Source organism: Drosophila pseudoobscura, chromosome 4 (genome assembly GCF_009870125.1).
Source record: "Drosophila pseudoobscura strain MV-25-SWS-2005 chromosome 4, UCI_Dpse_MV25, whole genome shotgun sequence".
NCBI classification, from domain to species: Eukaryota; Metazoa; Arthropoda; class Insecta; order Diptera; family Drosophilidae; genus Drosophila; species Drosophila pseudoobscura.
The window spans coordinates 8609810-8628718 of record NC_046681.1 but is presented as its reverse complement, the minus strand read 5'-3'; the positions used below and the strand labels follow the sequence as shown (position 1 = coordinate 8628718).

The following is an 18909-nucleotide window of genomic DNA, read 5'->3' as shown; positions in this document are numbered from 1 at the left end:
CGAGTTCAATGGATTATAAGGAACGATTTATAAAATAAATATTGGTAATTTAATTTTACTTTTTGCATATATATTCTCAACACCTAAGATCACACATCACATACAATGTAGTTCTATTTCTGTATCGGGCTTTAGCTAAATGATTATCTTTTACATAGATTTAGTCCTTGTTCGTAGGAAATTATTCACACTTTTTAGTCGAGTCCATGAGATTCCTCCAAAGATTGTACTGTTCAATTGGCTTGATCTTGTGTACGCTGATCGCATTGCGTATGTTGCACGGAAGGAACGAGATTCGGCTGTTGCGAAATTCCTTGGCGTGCTCCCTCCTAATCTTTAACCTCTTGGCCACAATTCCCGTGATGAAGACATCTTCTAGTGGCATATAATACGTATTCAGCGATTGCACGTATAGCTCATGTACAATGTCGCCAGTGAGGAGGTAGGCGGGTCCGGTGGTAAATGGTGGATAAACGGTGCCCCGAAATTGTTGGCGAGACACAAAACTTTTAGACTTCTGACTTCGAATTGGCTTCCACTTCCTGGCCAAGCGCCCGTAGATGCTTCGAGCTTTCTTTTTTCCCTCTATGAAGTCGAGCAGTTTAAGGACATTGATGAACATGTCGTCATCTGTTTTAAGGATGTACTTCACACGAGGACAGTGCGTATCCGTCCATTCTAATAAAGAGATCGTCTTCAGAGTGAGATTATTGTAAGAGTCCATGAAGTGTCCTCGTATCATATCGCCATAAATATAGTTCTCCTTGTTAAGAGACTCGGTCAGGGACGCATTGATGGTACGGCCAAGCACAAAGGCCATGCCTACATCTCGCCTGCTTCCATAGTGCATCCAGGTGTGTCTGATAGACATTCTCGCCATAAAGTGAGAGTGTTCAGAGGCGATCAGAATGAGCAGTTTTAAGTATTTTCCCCTGTGTCTACATATACTCTTTATATCAATCTCTTTGTTTAGATGGCCTGGTTCATAGATTTTCATTGTGAGTACTGGACGATCAGGTAATAACGGGGCAGCACTTGATGCTTGTACACTGCTAATGCCCTTAACAGGGCTTACAACGGGTACGGGTTTGTGGGGCTTTTTTCGAGAGTGTGCCTTCTTCCTGGATTTACTTCTGTTTTTATTAAATTGGCTCGGTTTTATTGTCTTGATATCTTCGTTTTCAGCCGTCTTTAGAAGTGGATTGGAATCTGCCGAAAAGGCTTGTATACTGCTATGCACTACACTGAGTTTTTTCTTCTCCAGTTTATTGCTTCTTTCTGTGAAAAGAGATTAAACAGATAAGCAGAGCTCAGGTGGAGAAATAATTACAAATAATTACACACTTACCAGTAAGTGGATCATTTCCGATGTTGCTGCCATGATTTTCGCTGGGTCTCCTGCTGGGGATTGTGCCTGAAAATCAATGATTAGATAATAATAAGAAGTCACTTGACAAGACTCACTCAACACATTTTTCTCGATTTTATGGCGCATCGGAAACCCTCCAATGGAAGGCACATATTTGCTTTCCTCCGCCGAGAAAGAAGCGTCGATTAAGGTTATGATAATGACAGCACCTAAAACCATAAAGAGCCGCATCCTTTTGGTGTTTTTGGTTCCGACAAAAACCTACTGGACATACAAATTCTTCGCTTGAATAACTTTATATTTTTTCAATGTTTCGTCACTAAAGAAAAGAATGTGGTTAAACTGAAATTTAGAAGAAAAAAATAACGATGATCCCAAACAAATTCTAATTTTCAATACATTAAGCAGTCGAAACGTTTTTGTCAAGGCACACCTTAAGATATCAGGGTATTATCATTCAAAATATGTACATATTCAAAGTAGTATATTAAGTAGATGAAATATATGTACATAGGGTCCAGGATCAGGCAATTGCTAATCTCTTTGCTACATTTTTCCAAAAAACATCCGATTTCAGTAAAGCATTTGACTTTGGAAACCATCTAATATAATAATATACATAATTTATAAAACTACTATACATATCCCTAAAGTCTTCTTTAGGTCTTATGAAGACGTGTGTGTATATACATGTACATGTGTATGTATAAAAGTAGAGTCATTTAACAGATACATATTCTATTTTTTTCAGAATTCCATCTTGAATCTGAGGGTGTGTTTAATTTCAAATAATTAATTATACCCGATACTCAAAATGAGTATTGGGGTATATTAGATTTGTGGTGAAAATGGATGTTTGTAACGTCCAGAAGGAATCGTTTCCGACCCCATAAAGTATATATATTCTATTTTAAAGATACAAGAAAACCAAAAACGCAGAATCGTAGAAATCTGAACCAGATTGTATAATTATTATAGCCAGAATCACGAAAACAATTTCACTCTTTCTCGCTCTGTCTCACACAGGTTTCATGGTCGGTTTTGCCAATTGCAAAATATGAGTTCAAGGATCTCAGAACCCATAAAAGCTAGAGCAACCAAATTTGGTATGCACACTCCTGTGATATCGGACCTTGACCGTTTTATGTCAAAATTTCGCCGCACCCCCTTCCGCCCCCGCATAGTACGAAAATCTGGGGCAACCACAAATCTCAGAGACTATTAAGGCTAGAGTAACAAAATTTGGTATCCGCACTTCTGTTAGATCTCACTATAAAACGTATATCTCAGAATTTCGCCCCACCTCCTTCCGCCCACATAAAGGACGAAAATCTGTTGCATCCACAATATTGCAGATTCGAGAAAACTAAAAACGCAGAATCACAGATAATGACCATATCTATCAAGTTGCTGAATCTGGATCAGATCAGATCATTTTTATAGCCAAAAGCAACAAATCAATTTGCAGTGGCTACGCAGCGCCCGACGTCACGCTCAGACTGATTTTCTGTCTCTCTCGCACGCACTCTTTGTGGTGTCGTTTAATATTAGCGGCGTCTGCCGGAGGAGAGCCATACTGACTTAGTATCGGGTATAACTGTAGAGTTGCGGTGTCCGCAGCAACTCACAACGTTCCCCCTCGTTTTTAATCAGTATTAGCAATTACTCAAAATATTATCAGATGTCTCTTCCGATTTAATTAATTGCACTTGACAGTGGAGTCCATCTGCTTTCTCCAAATATCGTATATTTCGTTTTCCTTGATATCATGAACGCTGATCGCGTTGCGGATTCTGCACGGCAGGAACGGGATGCGCGTGTTGTAAAAGCTGCCGGCATTCACAATTTTAATCTTCAAGCTCTGGACCAAAACGGCCGTGAAGATATCTTCCAGTTGAATATAATACGTTCTGAGCGAGTGAACATATAGCTCATGTACAATGTCTCCAGTAAGAAGGTAGGCAGTTCCAGTAACAAATGGTGGATAAACAGAGCCCCCATATTGGTGATATGGTAAAAAATATTTGTACGCCCTTTGTCGGTGTGGCTTTGCATTCTCAATTATGTGCCCATATATCGTTCGATTATCCTTATGTCCGTCTATGAAGTCGAGCAGCTTAGGAACATTTATGAACGTATCGTCATCTGTCTTAAGGATGTATTTTACACGAGGACAGTGCGTATCTGTCCATTCTAGCAAAGATATCGTCTTCAGAGTGAGATTGATGTAAGAGTCTATGAATTGTCCTCGTATCATATCGCCATAAATATAGTTCTCCTTGTTGAGAGACTCGTACAGGGACGCATTTGTGGTACGCCCAAGCACAAAGGCTATGCCTACATCTCGCCTTCTTCCATAGTTCATCCAGGTATGTCTGATGGACATTCTCGCCGTAAAGTGGGAATGTGCTGAGGTGATCAGAATGAGCAGCTTTAAGTATTTCCCCCCGTATCCACATATCCTCTTTATATCTATCTCTTTGTTTAGATGGCCTGGTTCATAGATTTTTATTGTCAGTACTGGACGATCAGGTAATAACGGGGCAGCACCTGATGTTTGTACACTGCTAATGCCCTTAACAGGGCTTACAACGGGTACGGGTTTGTGGGACTTTTTTCGAGGGTGTGCCTTCTTCCTGGAGTTACTTCTGTTTTTATTAAATTGGCTCGGTTTTAATGTCTTGATATCTTCGTTTTCAGCCGTCTTTAGAAGTGGATTGGAATCAGCAGAAAAGGCTTGAATACTGCTATGCACTACACTGAGTTTTTTCTTCTCCAGTTTATTGCTTCTTTCTGTGAAAAGAGATTAAACAGATAAGCAGAGCTCAGGTGGAGAAATAATTACAAATAATTACACACTTACCAGTAAGTGGATCATTTCCGATGTTGCTGCCATGATTTTCGCTGGGTCTCCTGCTGGGGATTGTGCCTGAAAATCAATGATTAGATAATAATAAGAAGTCACTTGACAAGACTCACTCAACACATTTTTCTCGATTTTATGGCGCATCGGAAACCCTCCAATGGAAGGCACATGTTTGCTTTCCTCCGCCGAGAAAGAAGCGTCGATTAAGGTTATGATAATGACAGCACCTAAAACCATAAAGAGCCGCATCTTTTTGGTGTTTTTGGTTCCGACAAATCCTACTGGACATACAAATTCTTCGCTTGAATAACTTTATATTTTTTCAATGTTTCGTCACTAAAGAAAAGAATGTGGTTAAACTGCAATGATAACTGAAATTTAGAAAAAAAAAATAACGATGATCCCAAACAAATTCTAATTTTCAATACATTAAGCAGTCGAAACGTTTTTGTCAAGGCACACCTTAAGATATCAGGGCATTATCATTCAAAATATGTACATATTCAAAGTAGTATATTAAGTAGATGAAATATATGTACATAGGGTCCAGGGTCAGGCAATTGCTAATCTCTTTGCTAAATTTTTCCAAAAAACTCCCGATTTCAGTAAAGCATTTGACTTTGGAAACCATCTAATATAATAATATACATAATTTATAAAACTACTATACATATCCCTAAAGTCTTCTTTAGGTCTTATGAAGACGTGTGTGTATATACATGTACATGTGTATGTATAAAAGTAGAGTCATTTAACAGATACATATTCTATTTTTTTCAGAACTCGATCTTGAATCTGAGGGTGTGTTTAATTTCAAATAATTAATTTTAATTAATTAATTGCACTTGACAGTGGAGTCCATCTGCTTTCTCCAAATATCGTATATTTCGTTTTCCTTGATATCATGAACGCTGATCACGTTGCGGATTCTGCACGGCAGGAACGGGATGCGCGTGTTGTAAAAGCTGCCGGCATTCACAATTTTAATCTTCAAGCTCTGGGCCAAAACGGCCGTGAAGATATCTTCCAGTTGAATATAATTCGTTTTGAGCGAGTGAACATATAGCTCATGTACAATGTCTCCAGTAAGAAGGTAGGCAGTTCCAGTAGCAAATGGTGGATAAACAGAGCCCCCATATTGGTGATATGGTACAAAAGATTTGTACGCCCTTTGTCGGTATGGCTTTGCATTCTCAATTATGTGCCCATATATCGTTCGATTATCCTTATGTCCGTCTATGAAGTCGAGCAGCTTAGGAACATTTATGAACGTATCGTCATCTGTCTTAAGGATGTATTTTACACGAGGACAGTGCGTATCTGTCCATTCTAGCAAAGATATCGTCTTCAGAGTGAGATTGATGTAAGAGTCTATGAATTGTCCTCGTATCATATCGCCATAAATATAGTTCTCCTTGTTGAGAGACTCGTACAGGGACGCATTTGTGGTACGCCCAAGCACAAAGGCTATGCCTACATCTCGCCTTCTTCCATAGTTCATCCAGGTATGTCTGATGGACATTCTCGCCGTAAAGTGGGAATGTGCTGAGGTGATCAGAATGAGCAGCTTTAAGTATTTCCCCCCGTATCCACATATCCTCTTTATATCTATCTCTTTGTTTAGATGGCCTGGTTCATAGATTTTTATTGTCAGTACTGGACGATCAGGTAATAACGGGGCAGCACCTGATGTTTGTACACTGTTAATGCCCTTACTCGGGCGAAGATTTTTCTCTTCCGTTTTATTGCTTCTTTCTGTGGAAAAAGATTAAACAGATAAGCGAAGCTCAGGGGGGGTATAATTAGAAATAATTGCACACTTACCAGTTAGTGGATAATTTCCGATGTTGCTGCCATGATTTTTGCTAGCTCCCCTGATGGGGATTTTGCCTGAAAATCAGTGATTAGATAATAATAAGACGTCGTTTGACAAGACTCACTCAACACATTTTTCTCGATTTTATGGCGCATCGGAAACCCTCCAATGGAAGGCACATGTTTGCTTTCCTCCGCCGAGAAAGAAGCGTTGATTAAGGTTATGACAATGAAAGCACCTAAAACCATACAGAGCCGCATCCTTTTGGTGTTGTTGGTGCGGGTTTTCACTAAACGTACTGGACATACAAATTCTTCTATTGTATTCCTTTATATTTTAAGTATTTCCTCACTGAAGAATATATTGTGGTTCAATTGCAATTATAACTAAAATTTAGATAAACAATCCCGATATCCTAAAAACAAATTCGAATTTTCAATACATTAAGCATTCAAGCAGTCGAAACATTTTTATCAAGGCACACGTGCCTCGACCTTAAGATTTATAGGTATTCTGTCACGAGGGTCACGAGATGAACGTAACCAACAAAGAGAGTTGGAACGGAAAAAAGCAGTTGAGTTTTTATAGTCTCTGAGATTTAGGCATCAATTTAGGCAATGTGCAATAACACGACGATTGATCCTGACCAGAGTCACGATTCTCTATTAATAACGGGTATACTTTTGGCTTTATAATGCAATGAAATGTATGATCAGATGCTAGATAATCAACAAGTTGTTTACATTTTTTAATTGACACTTCCGATTTTATTACAATTCTGTCGACTAAATGCGAGTAGTAAATGTTTTGAAATTTTGATACAATGCAGTTGCCTTACACCTGACAGTCGAGGCCATCAGCTTCCTCCAAAGATCGTATTGTTCACTTTCTCTGATCATATGTGCGCTGATCGTGTGTCGGATGCTGCAAGGATGCAACGAGATGCGGCGGTTGCGAAAGTAGCCGCTATGAACCCTCTTAATCTTTAAGCGACTGGCCACAAAACCCGTCATGAAGACATCCTCCAGATGAAAATAATACGTTCTGAGCGAATGCACGTATAGATCATGTACAGTATCTCCAGTGAGAAGGTAGGCAGGTCCGGTGGTAAATGGTGGATAAACGCTGTACCCATATTGTTTGTCAGACACAAAATTTTTCGAATTGTTACTTCGTATTGGCTTCCACTTCTTGGCCAAGCGGCCGTAGATTGTTCGAGAGTTCTTTTTCCCATCTATGAAAGCAAGTAGTTTGGGGACATTGATGAACATGTCGTCATCTGTCTTAAGGATGTACTTCACACGGGGACAGTGCGTATCTACCCATTCAAGCATCGAGATCGTCTTCAGAGTGAGATTGAAGTAAGAGTCTATGAAGTGGCCACGTATCATATCGCCATAAATATAGTTCTCCTGGTTGAGCGCCTCGTTCAGGGTCTCATTTGTGCTGCTTCCGAGGACAAAGGCCATGCCGACATCTCGCCTGCTTCCATAGTGCATCCAGGTGTGTCTGATTGACATTCTCGCCATAAAGTGGGCCTGTGCTGAGGTTATAAGAATGAGCAGCTTTAAAAAAGCCCCCCCGTCCTTACATATTTTCTGGTTATCAATATTTTCGTTGACGTGGCCGGGTTCATAAACATTAAATATTGGTGCTGGCTGGGCGCTTAATTCTGGTACGCTGCTCCTAGCAGTGGTGCTGGCAATTGGTACGGTGATGTTCGTCGGTATCTTCTTCTTGGAAGTACTAGGATATGTAGTAGATTGGTTCTGCATTATTGCCTTGATATCCTCGTTCTCAAACGACTTTTGCAGTTGTTTGAAATCCGCCAAAAGGGTCTGCTTTCAATATTTCTATACACTAAACTGAGATTTTGATCCTCAGTGATGATGCTCCTTTCTGTAGAAGATTAAACAGATGAATGGGGTTCAAGTTAAGAAAGAATTATATTCTTATAAATCTATTCTATTCTGGTTGCACTTTTTACCAATAGAATGTGAAGAATTGACCATATCAATTGACCATGCAAATCTTTATTTAATGGTTTATAATAATCATAATAAAAAGCGTGAAATCGAATTGGATACTGGCCGTGCAATTTTCGTTCGACTTTCTTGCGATGGCATGCTGTTGATTAAGAGGTTGCCTGAAAAGAGGCACAAGCCACATTTTGCTCTATGTTTTTGAAGAAATTTACCGAAGAGTTATAAATATGTAAAAAGTTTATAAACTATACGAGTCCCTAGTACCCAGTGCTCGGTAAACTAAATACTCAGTTTAACATTGAATGTTAAGCGTAATCTGTTAAATAAATAATTAAAAACATCATCTTGGGGGGTATATTCAAACAGCTGCAACGTAGCTATACGGTTTTTGACTAGTGTTTTAAATTACTACGTTGACGTTGAATGGGTGCACCAACAAGTGGACAAAGTGTCACAAAACCAAGTCGCGCTGCCGCATGACGCGCGTCACGTATCACCTAACCGGTCACGTACGTGCAGGAAATATAGATGTTAGACTAGTGATCGACGTAAATTATAGCTAAACTAACAGTTTTAAGCATAAAACATGAATATGGTACCTATAAGCCCAAATACAAACCCGAGTAGGCAGATCAATTAGTCACTTAACAAGTATTTACCCCGCTTTTTAATGTCCATCAATTATCAAATACTATTTGTATATTTGATAAGAAACAAAAATCGGGAGCAAATAATTTAAAAAACAAAAATGTCACGTCTGATTTTGCAAGGTATTCCAAATATAGTATTGATCTTTTGTATCGAACGTACAATATGTGATGAACTGATGTGCAACCGCTGTCTTCACGATTAATTTCCAAGCTTTCTGGAACCCCACCCGTCAAGACAATGTCCTCCAATTTAGGCCCAGTCGGCCTAATTTTTATTCAAATGCGTGCTCAGAAATTCCAGGAACTTGGGACCATTGAGAAACATTATGTGGTGGCTAAAAAATTGTTTTTCTGCCTAGCTAGGATTTTATATAATTAAAGAAAAACTAATTTCAGGTTCAAAGTAAAAATAAATTTGAATTAATCGTTTAACTTTGAAAAAACTTTCCGTCGTACTTGGTGTTGACTGTACTCTTGGTACACGTGTCCAAGGTTGAAAAAGGTCGACGATAAACACACCAGAAACTTCTCTCGTGCGGCTGGAATTGGATCCCAAATTAATATGGCATATTTGAGCGCACACCGAAACAAAGCTGAGACCCTAATTGGCTAAAGATAAAGACCCATTTAGAAAAGGGGCCAAATATCATAGCGCGGGTTGTGCAATACCAAATTACCTGTCGGGGTTTGAAACTGGGTTTTAATTCGGAAGAGCACTCAATAGAAATCATAACACAAATCGGTCGAGACTGCTTTGTCATGTGCCAAGCCCCCTTAAGAGGGGGGTTTATATTTCACCTACTAGAGGTTAGTTATCTGATGGGGTTTCTAGCACTTTGACCTCAATATTTTTCCTGATTTTGCTCAAATTATTGCACTTTAATCGGTGAGATTTTAGCTGATTCCTTAATGAGTCTTGAAAAGATGCACTGTACTTTTATATTGTTTTCAGAATTTACAAAATGGGCCTATATTTTGTTTCTCTTTATCGTTGCGCAAAACTGACTTTACAAAATTCGTTGGCATAGATGATCTAGGATCTATTTCGTCGATCGCATGTTCAGATTAACTTTGTGGTTAATTCAATGAATCGTTCGATTTCCTTGTGGTTGTCTCTGTAGTTTGCTTTATCTTATCCATTAACGTGACTATTTATTTTTTGTTTATAAAAAAAAAATTAACTATCTACAGAAATCCCTGACGTGAGGCAACTGTCTGAAAGCGTTGATATTTGTTCTAGATAGGTTTTTTATACTTCAAATCAAATGGCAAATCGGAAACACAAGCCCTGTAAAACAAACAGCTAGACGGGAGTAGCTAATGCCCGATAATAGCTCCGCCAGCACAATAGCAGTTCGCCAACAGTCGATGATAGACGTTTGAAAGTAGAACGCAAATTGAATTTTCTCTTGATATACATACATGTATTTAGTGTTAAGATATAACCACAGTTATCGCTCAGTAATTATCATTTAAATAATGGCATTCATAATGCTAAAATTAAACTACTAAACCTTTAAAATGTACTCTCTTCGCCCTCGATTCGTATGCATATAAGATCGATACAATTGATCGATGACAAATTTGTGATATTCCTAGGACTTAGAAACTAGACATAATGCTAATAATCCTATAGCTGCTTTTTGCTACATCCATTCTCTATCATATTACATAGATTCTTCACTTTCCTTGCTTCCGTTCTGCTTATCTGCTTACTATCTGCCCCCCTTTCACAATCTAAACTTAAAATACTATTTACACTTGGTTGTCTGATCCAGCAGCTTCTTCCACAGATCGAATTGCTCGTTTGATTTGATCATGTGCACGCTGATCGCGTTGCGTATGTTGCACGGGTTGAACGAGATGCGGCGATTGACGAACTCGTTCACCTGCACCCGCTTAATGTCTAAGCTCTTGGCCACAATGCCCGTGGTAAAGACATCCTCTAGCTTCAGATAGACTGTCTTCAGGGAACGGACATACAGCTCGTGCACAATGTCCCCGGTGAGGACGTAGGCGGGACCGGTGGTGAATGAGGGAAACACTCCCGCCGCAAACTGATCGACCGATACATAATACTTTGATTTCTTATTACGTATGGGCTTCCACTTCTTGGCCAGTCGGCCGTAGATGGTTCGCTTGTCCTGATGCTTGTCCAGGAAGGCCAGCAGCTTGGGCACATTTATAAACATGTCGTCATCTGTCTTGAGAATGTACTTGCAACGGGGGCAGTGCAGGTCCGCCCATTCCAACGAGGAGATCGTCTTCAGAGTTAGATTATTGTATGAGTCTATAAAGTTGCCACGTATAAGATCTCCATAAATGTAGTTCTCCTTGGTGAGTGCCTTGTTAAGCGTCTCGTTGGAGCCGCGGCCCAGGACAAAGGCCATGCTCACATCCCGCCTGCTTCCGTAGTGCATCCAGGTCTGTCTTATGGACATTCTCGCCGCCTCGTGCGACTGTGCTGAGCTGATGAGCACAAGCAGCTTGATGGTTTCTCCCGCATGTGGACAAATGCGATCGGCATCGATCTCCTCGTCGATGTGACCGGACTCATAGAGCTTCTCTGTGGCCACGCCCTTGGAGGGATCCACCGGGGAAGGTGGTTCCTTGACGCTGCTCCTACCCTTGGTGGTGCGTATTACTGGTACAGGTGGTCGTCTTGCTTCCATATTTGTTTTCTTGGCATCTTTCATCGGATTAGAAGGAGGGGCCTTGACAACCTCGACCACCTTCTGTTTATCAGAATCAGCCGAGTATCCCTCAAAGCCTTCATTCTTGCCATCCTCCGGTGCTTGGTTGGCCTTATCTGTGGAAATATGGAAAGTTGAGCAGTTGAGAGAGGGATGCATTGTCATTAAAAAAAGTTGGGGGAGAGTTCTATTCTAATTAGTCTAACCATACGACAATTGACGTATCAGGTAACGAACGACAGACATTTGCGTTGTTTACATTGCTATTGTCAGGGGGAAACACGATACGTGTTCATAAGCGTGGGACTCAACAGACGTTTAGTTGACTAAGCGCAGACGTTTGTCATTGCCAAGTCGTTTCGACGTCACCAGTGCCTATGTATGTATAAGTATTTGGTGTTTAAATATGAAAACTCAACTCAATCGATTCCATAAACAGTGTGTTCCATACATATCGTAGGAATATACAAAATATCTATTAGATAAGTAGATTTTAACATAATTTTGTAATCTAATTGAGCAACAGATTATTGCAAGACATACATATATTGACGTTTTGTATTGGGCAGGAAGGATTATGTGTGGTCTCTATTGCTCCCCCCAAGCCTATCTGTTATGGAGCTCTACTTTATCCTAATGGAATATCAGTTATGAAGCCCTACTTTATCCTTAAGTCTGTCTTTCTTGGATTCCTACAATATCCCTACCTATGTGCTGGTCATTTCCGTTTGCTGCTGCGGCAACTCCACTGCCGCTGCCGGTGCCACTGCTGCTGTTCGATGTGATGTTCTTCAATATCTTATCGGCATTCTCGATGAACTTTTGTAAATTAGAAGTTGGTATGAGAACCTCTGCGTCGGATTGTGCCTGCTGCTGCTGACTGGGCGACTGTTGCGACTGGGCGGGGGAGCCAGGGCCAGTGGCTGGTTGTTTGACAACCAATACCTCGCTGGTGCTGTTGCTGATATTGTTGTTATTGTTGCTGCTGATGTTGCCTGATGTAATTAAATATTAAATCATTAGCATAATTAGCACTGGAACAGACCGACAATACTCACCAGTGATACCATCAACACTTTGGCCATACTGCTGCTCCTCGAGCATCTCTTCGGCAACGGCATTGGGCGTCTGGTCATTACCAACCTGACTGGGACTGGCACCAGCAGAGCCTCCATCCAGCAGGGCATCCTCATCGATCGTGGGCAGCCGATGCTGTGGGGGGTGCCTTCTGTGAGTGTCTCCCTGCTGCTGCTGCTGCAATCTGATTTGGGCCTTGGGCACAGCCTCGCCCGTGGCCAGGCCGAACTCTCCCGTGTTGTTCATTTGAATCGGACTTCCGCCCACAAGCTGCTGTGGCGGCGACGCTGCTGGTCGCACACGAGTCGGTGTCAACGTCGCCGTCGTCGAGTACGAGGCATAGATGAAGATGGTGAGGATGACGACCACTAGGACTAAGAGGAAGCGCAGCATGCGCGTATTGTGTAGATTCCCCACGGCCACCATGGTGCGCACTGGATCTCCTCCTCCTCTGTTTCGTTGTAATTTCTGTGTATACTCCGAGTATGAAAACGATCCGCTTGGCGCTTGGGCGGTTCCAAGCGTCGCGACGTATGCGGTGCGACTGCAATGAGAACAAAACAAACTTAAGTAAACTACTGATTCTGCTGATTCGTTAAATGTACCTATACCGCCCGGCCGGATACCCGGCACTTGTCTCGGGCACGAAAGGTATATTTGTTTTCGAGTGGCTCTCTCTAGACGAATGTAACAAGGCGGAAGGAGTTATTACCACACCATATATTTTTTTACGACCGAGACTGGGCCTTTGGAATGTGTGGATTCTACTTTAACATTAATCGGAACATAGAGAATTGATTATTTCACTTTCCTGACAGTGTCGGGTATGTTAAAGTCGACTCTGGCCATATGATGTCTTCCATTATTGTTTAACTTGTTGTTGTCAGAGAGAAATAATGCAAATATTTGGATACGTAATGAGAGAGGCAGTAGGTAGGTTGATAATAAACATTCTTACACCTTCTTGCACGGCGATATCGCTGCAAGTTGTTACATTTTTCAGTAAAGAGTAGTTTTATCAACATCTAATTACATGTGTCCTAACGGAATTTAAATTGAAGTGGAGCTAAACGATCTTATTATGCTAAACACGCGGCAGTTGCTTCCCAGATTTGTATGACGAATGGGGAAGCACATTAGGAGCTAATGAATTCCGCAAGTGCTTTGAACACGCAGCATCCAGAATTGTCACGACATCGCCTTGGGCTCTGTCTGTTTTTGGCTCTGCGGCTCCCACTTAGCATGCGGCTCACTCACACAAGTCAACAGCATTCTTGACCCGATTTGCCGTGGGCGAGCCGATGATTGGAACACGAAGAGAAAGACAGAGTCTGTACTCTTGACCAGCACCCAGAGAGAGGTGGCCTACCACTTGACTTGTCTTTGCTTTGGCACGTAAACGATTGAAAACAGTCAGCATAGGATGATAAGATTGCCTCCGTCTAGACCTCTTTCTATGTTTTCTTTCGATATGTATACACGAGCATTTCTGTAATATTAATAAGCAGTTACGACGGACGGACTCCCAACTAATTATAGCAGCACTTTTTACGGGGGACCATAAAAATGATAGAACCAGTTGGGACGGCAACGGGAACAGGAACGGGAAAGGTAGGCTCCTCTCTTATCCCCGTTATAGATCAATCAATAAAACCGTCTAAAGAGCCTCTCCAAACTTTTCTAAGAAACTTCGATTTGCTCGCTCACCGTTCTCGAGTGGCAGAAAGAATGAAAATCCCAATGCGTCATTTGGTTGGGGCCGTTTGCTATCTTAAGTTTTTTCATACTGGAATGTATGTAGATACGGTTGCAATTAGCAGAGATTTTCTTGCCTATCTTATCTAGGAAATATTTGAGGAGAAAGGTAAGTTATACTATATCGAAATAATATTATTAATGGTCAAATCAAATCGGAAATCACACATAAATTACTTTACGGACCCCTACAGAGTGAGTTGAGATAGGGTAATCTTTTATTCTAGATGCTTTAGAGCTATCAGGTGTCCATGACAGATCCAAGGGTTTTGTTGCTAGGAAAATACCCGAAGACCCCAAAGACGATAAGTATCAATTATAAATATTTGTACGTGTGTGCCCCACAAACACAACGAAATATTTGATACTTTATTTGCGAAAATGACTGGCAGATAAGCTTTCATTCAATGATATCAAATACGGAACGTTTTAATTGCTAACGTTTTAGCAAATATTTATCCATTTAATTGATGGAGAGCCGAGCAATCAGCTACTTTACACTCATTCATTAGCTGTTGGATGTGTTGGGAAAGGGAAAGTCTGTATTAGGAAGCCGTATACATACATATGTATAATGGAATTTTTTTTGGGTCTAGCTCTACAGCCTTCATATCGTTTCAAGTCCCATGTGTACTGCTTATCACAGACCAGAGAGCAGTGAAAGACTCTTTGAAAGACGCACACCACACACAATGTTAAAGCTAATAAACAGATTTACTTTATTGGAAACCGCAGCGTGACGTGACGTGAGAGATTATTCTATTGTTGTTCCAGGCGCTGTCTCTGATTAGCATGTCAGCATCAGCATCAGCTAGCGAGAGCCAGAGCGAGAGTGAAAGTGCCTTGCCTTATCTGAGATGGTATGATGATTCACCAAGTGGCTTGCATTTAGTCCATGCTTAAACACTTTGCTCTGAGTACGAGTACGAGTACTTTGAGAATACAAATTCGTCAAGCTTATCGCCCCGCCACTGGTCTGGTCTCTTATCAGACTTCCACTTCCCCCTTTTTTTTGGCGCGGACGGACGCAATGCAGTCTGTAGACCCCTGTAGAATTGCTCCACACCACACATGTTTCCTCAGCACTTAAGCGTTTTAATCAATTTGTAATTGTGCGCGAAATTACCGAAAGTACCGTGAAATGTGGCGGGTACGAGAGAACACGGTACGTTTTGTAATTTGAATGAGCGGGGCCAGCAGCAGTGAGCGTTTAGGGGGGAACGGAAGTGCTGTGCTGCGGTATACTCGTATAACCGTTTCCAGTCTCAGTCAGACTCTCTATCTGGGCTTTTCGTGTCCCCGTCCCGTGTCTTCGACGACTGCTAATAAGTACAATGAACCGCAGATAATCGCAGGTTCAGCTGAAAAACGGGTTTTTCGGGGCGGCCTCAAAACTATCTTGCACAGATGCCTGCCTGCCTGGGCTATCAATCAAGGTGGCATCAAAGCGGTACCAGGAACATATATCCAATCCAGTCCAGGCAAAAGCTAACGTGTTAATGAAACATTGCTCTAAACTGCTGCTGTCTGTGCTTCGTGGTGCAATGTGTGTGTGGGACAATCCAATGTGGAAATCTCTCTCTCTCTCTTCTCCGTTTCAATCGGTAGCGGAGCTTGCTCTGTTGCCCAACCAAACAAATGTGTTATGTTAATAAAACAACAATGAATGAAACAAACCAAGCAACCAACGCACCGTCATCGCACATTGCGTCGTCTGGCCGGGTCGTCGCTATATGACTTACCTCCCAGATGTTGGGTTATTCAGCTTCTGGCGCGGCTCTGGCTGGGGGGGCTTAGGCTTACTACGCTCCCGCCAGCAAGTATGGCGCTGGAATTGGAATCGAAGACGGAGATGGGGGCTGTGTTTGTGGCTGTGGCTGTTGCTGTTTCGTCTATTGTCGGACCAGGGTCAAGCATAATTACTTGCTTGCCTGGCGTTATGTCTGTCTTTCGGTGTTTATTTTTAGTGTTTATTTAACGTTAATAAATTTGCTTTTGTTGACAATTAGCGATGTTGAATTGTGGTTAAGGCCGCTGATGCTGCTGCTGCTCCTTCTGTTGTTTTTGTAGGTGCCACCACTAAAGCCTTTTGTGTGTGCGTGCGCTTGTCCATTGCTGGCTGCTCTCCGAGCCTTGAGGGGTTTTCTGAGTTTTCTTCTTTTTCCGAGTTTTCTCGCGGCTTTAACTTTTATTATAGCATCAACGCGTTTCATTAGTCATGCCGAGCATGATTTAAAAATAAAATATAACCATTAAGGTTTTACCCAGACTGATGGGTAAACCCCAGTCTGTTTTTTTTTAATGACTGCTGCAGCCTTTGATTTATTTATATTCACGATACGAACTTTTTTGCTGCAGTTTTATGACACTTTTGAGGCTTTGCACAAATTCAACACCACCAACGGGTGAACCAATTTTTCCGCTTTTTTTTTGTGGGGAGGGGGGCTATTTACTCCCACAAATTCAGAATACATTTGCTCAATTTCTTACATTTCAATTACATGGTAACTACATATTTGGTACATAATGGAAGGAAAAGGAGGGTATGGACAGCAGGCAAAAAGGCACAAAAATATAATGCTTGCTAGGTAAAATCCACCCCTTTCGCCTAATATACTTTGAAGATTCAAAAGTACGACTCATTTTTTCGTTGCAGGAGAGAGCAACCAGCTCGCAACCAATCCACTAGTTCGCTTAGATACAGTGTGGCTGACCCTCAGAAATATACCGTCTAATTTCCAAATATACCGTAAATATACCCATGAAAAAACGAACTTTATTTAAACAGGATAACAGCTTGAGTAAAACCACTAACCATACAGTATATATATATATATATATAAAACCATAAAATCACGGAAAATAATACTAATAATAACACTTCTTGTAGATCGCTAAAGACAATATATTTATCCTAAGCTGCGGTGTAGCTACCGTATTTGCTATATACCAACTACCAATGGAGTATGGCCATTTGTATACCCTATAAACTATATTAAAATTCTGTTTTCCAATTTCCATTTAATAATGAATAATGCGGTTAAAAACTTTTGTAATATTCCCATCACTTAAGATATATGTATGTACCTAAGTGCGTATACGTACATACAATTTAGCTACATTTTAATCTTTTCACATATATTTATGGATTACGTCAGCATATTTGCCAATTTGTGGATCAATCCATTTGTCGAAACTTACAGGAGTTCACTTTGGCTGTTGTACAGCGCTGCAGTATATTCGCCAAACTGTTTTACACTTGATAGTAGGGTCCAGCAACTTCCTCCAAAGATAGAATTGTTCGTGTGCCTCGATGTTATGCACACTTATCACGTTGCGGATGTAGCACGGGTTAAGCGAGGTGCGAACGTTGCGAAAATCATCAGACTGCATCCTCTTAATCTTCAAGTTCTCGGCCACAATGCCTGTCGTGAACACATCCTCCAGTGGAAGGTAATTCGTTCTCAGCGATTGCACGTATAGCTCATGGATAATATCTCCAGTGAGGAGATAGGCGGGTCCGGTGGTATACGTTGGGTACTCTATGGCCCCATGTTGTTTCTCCTTCGACTCGCTATGTCTTTCGGGCATCCGCTTATCCCCCAAGCGACCATAGATCGTACGATTATCCTTTTCACTGCCTATGAAATTGAGCAGTTTAGGAACATTGATGAACATGTCGTCTTCTGTCTTAAGGATGAATTTCACATTGGGACAGTGCGTATCTGCCCATTCAAGCATCGAGATCGTCTTCAGAGTTAGATTGAAGTACGAGTCTATGAAGTTTCCACGAATCATATCGCCATATATATAGTTCTCCTTGTTGAGAGCCTCGTTCAGGGTCGCATTCGTGGTGCGTCCAAGCATAAAGGCAATGCCGACATCTCGCCTGCTTCCGTAGTGAATCCAGGTCTGCCTGATGGACATTCTCGCCATAAAATGGGTCTGTGCTGAGGTGATTAGAATGAGCAGCCTTAGAGATAACCCCCTGTGCCTACATAGCCTCTGTATATCAATCTCTTCGTTTAAGTGGCCTGGTTCATACAGTTTCATTGTAAATACTGGACGATCAGGTAATAAGGGGACAGCACTTGATGTTTGTACACTGCTATCACCCTTAATCGGGCTCACAATGGGTACGGGTTTGTGGGGCTTTTTTCGAGGGTGTGCCTTCTTCCTGGATTTACTTTTGTTTTTAATAAATTGGCTCGGTTTTATTGTCTTGATATCTTCGTTTTCAGCCGTCTTTAGAAGTTGATTGGAATCAGCAGAAAAGGCTTGTATACTGCTATGCACTAAACTGAGATTTTTCTTCTCCAGTTTATTGCTTCTTTCTGTGGAAAGATATTTACAAATTATTACAATTATTACAAATAATTGCACACTTACCAGTTAGTGGATAATTTCCGATGTTGCTTCCCTGATTTTCGCTGGGTCTCCTGCTGGGGATTTTGCCTGAAAATCAAAGATTAGATAATAATAAGAAGTCGCTTGAAAAAACTCACTAGCCTCATTTTTTTCCATTTTATGGCGCGTCGGTAACCCTCCAATGGAAGGCACATGTTTGCTTTCCTTCGCTGAGAAAGAAGCGTCGATTAAGTTTATGATAATGACAGCACCTAAAACCATAAAGAACCGCATCCTTTTGGTGTTTTTGGTTCTTACTAACAAAATCAAAATTCTTCTCTTGTATTCCGT

The 18909-nt window shown here is 41.2% G+C and overlaps 4 protein-coding genes across 11 annotated transcripts; all 4 read right to left on the bottom strand.

Moving 5' to 3' along the window:
• Nucleotides 1-65: 65 nt before the first annotated feature.
• On the bottom strand, nt 66-18895 carry LOC26533173 (beta-1,3-galactosyltransferase 5-like). Of its 8 annotated transcripts, none has more exons than XM_033379364.1 (4): nt 18838-18895; nt 1465-1585; nt 1349-1414; nt 66-1278 (listed from the first exon to the last, which is right to left on the bottom strand). In XM_033379364.1, exons 1-4 carry the CDS (start codon nt 18850-18852, stop codon nt 182-184), a joined length of 1299 nt encoding a protein of 432 aa, XP_033235255.1. In that variant the 5' UTR covers nt 18853-18895; the 3' UTR covers nt 66-181. The 8 variants fall into 8 exon arrangements, with proteins under 8 accessions (XP_033235255.1, XP_033235252.1, XP_033235256.1 ...); XM_033379361.1 differs by lacking the exon at nt 18838-18895 and adding an exon at nt 4586-4668 and having other exon boundaries at nt 1465-1702; XM_033379368.1 differs by lacking the exons at nt 66-1278; nt 1349-1414; nt 1465-1585; nt 18838-18895 and adding exons at nt 2111-2135; nt 5031-5990; nt 6060-6125; nt 6176-6518.
• On the bottom strand, nt 6787-7991 carry LOC117183910 (beta-1,3-galactosyltransferase 5-like). Its single transcript, XM_033379370.1, has one exon. It carries the CDS (start codon nt 7824-7826, stop codon nt 6837-6839), a length of 990 nt encoding a protein of 329 aa, XP_033235261.1. The 5' UTR covers nt 7827-7991; the 3' UTR covers nt 6787-6836.
• Nucleotides 10209-16717, bottom strand: LOC4816736 (UDP-GlcNAc:betaGal beta-1,3-N-acetylglucosaminyltransferase 9-like). Its single transcript, XM_001355885.4, has 4 exons — nt 15954-16717; nt 12438-13000; nt 12087-12374; nt 10209-11495 (listed from the first exon to the last, which is right to left on the bottom strand). Exons 2-4 carry the CDS (start codon nt 12880-12882, stop codon nt 10438-10440), a joined length of 1791 nt encoding a protein of 596 aa, XP_001355921.3. The 5' UTR covers nt 12883-13000; nt 15954-16717; the 3' UTR covers nt 10209-10437.
• Nucleotides 17247-18676, bottom strand: LOC6902481 (beta-1,3-galactosyltransferase 1-like). The gene is made up of 2 exons (XM_033379371.1): nt 18601-18676; nt 17247-18545 (listed from the first exon to the last, which is right to left on the bottom strand). The coding sequence occupies exon 2, from the start codon at nt 18262-18264 to the stop codon at nt 17419-17421; it is 846 nt and encodes a 281-aa protein (XP_033235262.1). The 5' UTR covers nt 18265-18545; nt 18601-18676; the 3' UTR covers nt 17247-17418.
• Nucleotides 18896-18909: the final 14 nt, after the last annotated feature.

What these genes read in the sequence shown, in the direction of transcription:
- LOC4816736 (XM_001355885.4), bottom strand. Translation starts at nt 12,882, where the DNA reads ATGGTGGCCGTGGGGAATCTACACAATACGCGCATGCTGCGCTTCCTC. An exon ending in AAGTGTTGATGGTATCACTG is followed by an intron (nt 12,375 to 12,437) that starts GTGAGTATTGTC and finishes TAATTACATCAG; the next exon opens with GCAACATCAGCAGCAACAAT. An exon ending in CGGAAATGACCAGCACATAG is followed by an intron (nt 11,496 to 12,086) that starts GTAGGGATATTG and finishes ATATTTCCACAG; the next exon opens with ATAAGGCCAACCAAGCACCG.
- LOC6902481 (XM_033379371.1), bottom strand. Translation starts at nt 18,264, where the DNA reads ATGAAACTGTATGAACCAGGCCACTTAAACGAAGAGATTGATATACAG.
- LOC117183910 (XM_033379370.1), bottom strand. Translation starts at nt 7,826, where the DNA reads ATGCAGAACCAATCTACTACATATCCTAGTACTTCCAAGAAGAAGATA.
- LOC26533173 (XM_033379364.1), bottom strand. An exon ending in AATCGAGAAAAATGTGTTGA is followed by an intron (nt 1,415 to 1,464) that starts GTGAGTCTTGTC and finishes ATTGATTTTCAG; the next exon opens with GCACAATCCCCAGCAGGAGA. An exon ending in CGGAAATGATCCACTTACTG is followed by an intron (nt 1,279 to 1,348) that starts GTAAGTGTGTAA and finishes CTCTTTTCACAG; the next exon opens with AAAGAAGCAATAAACTGGAG.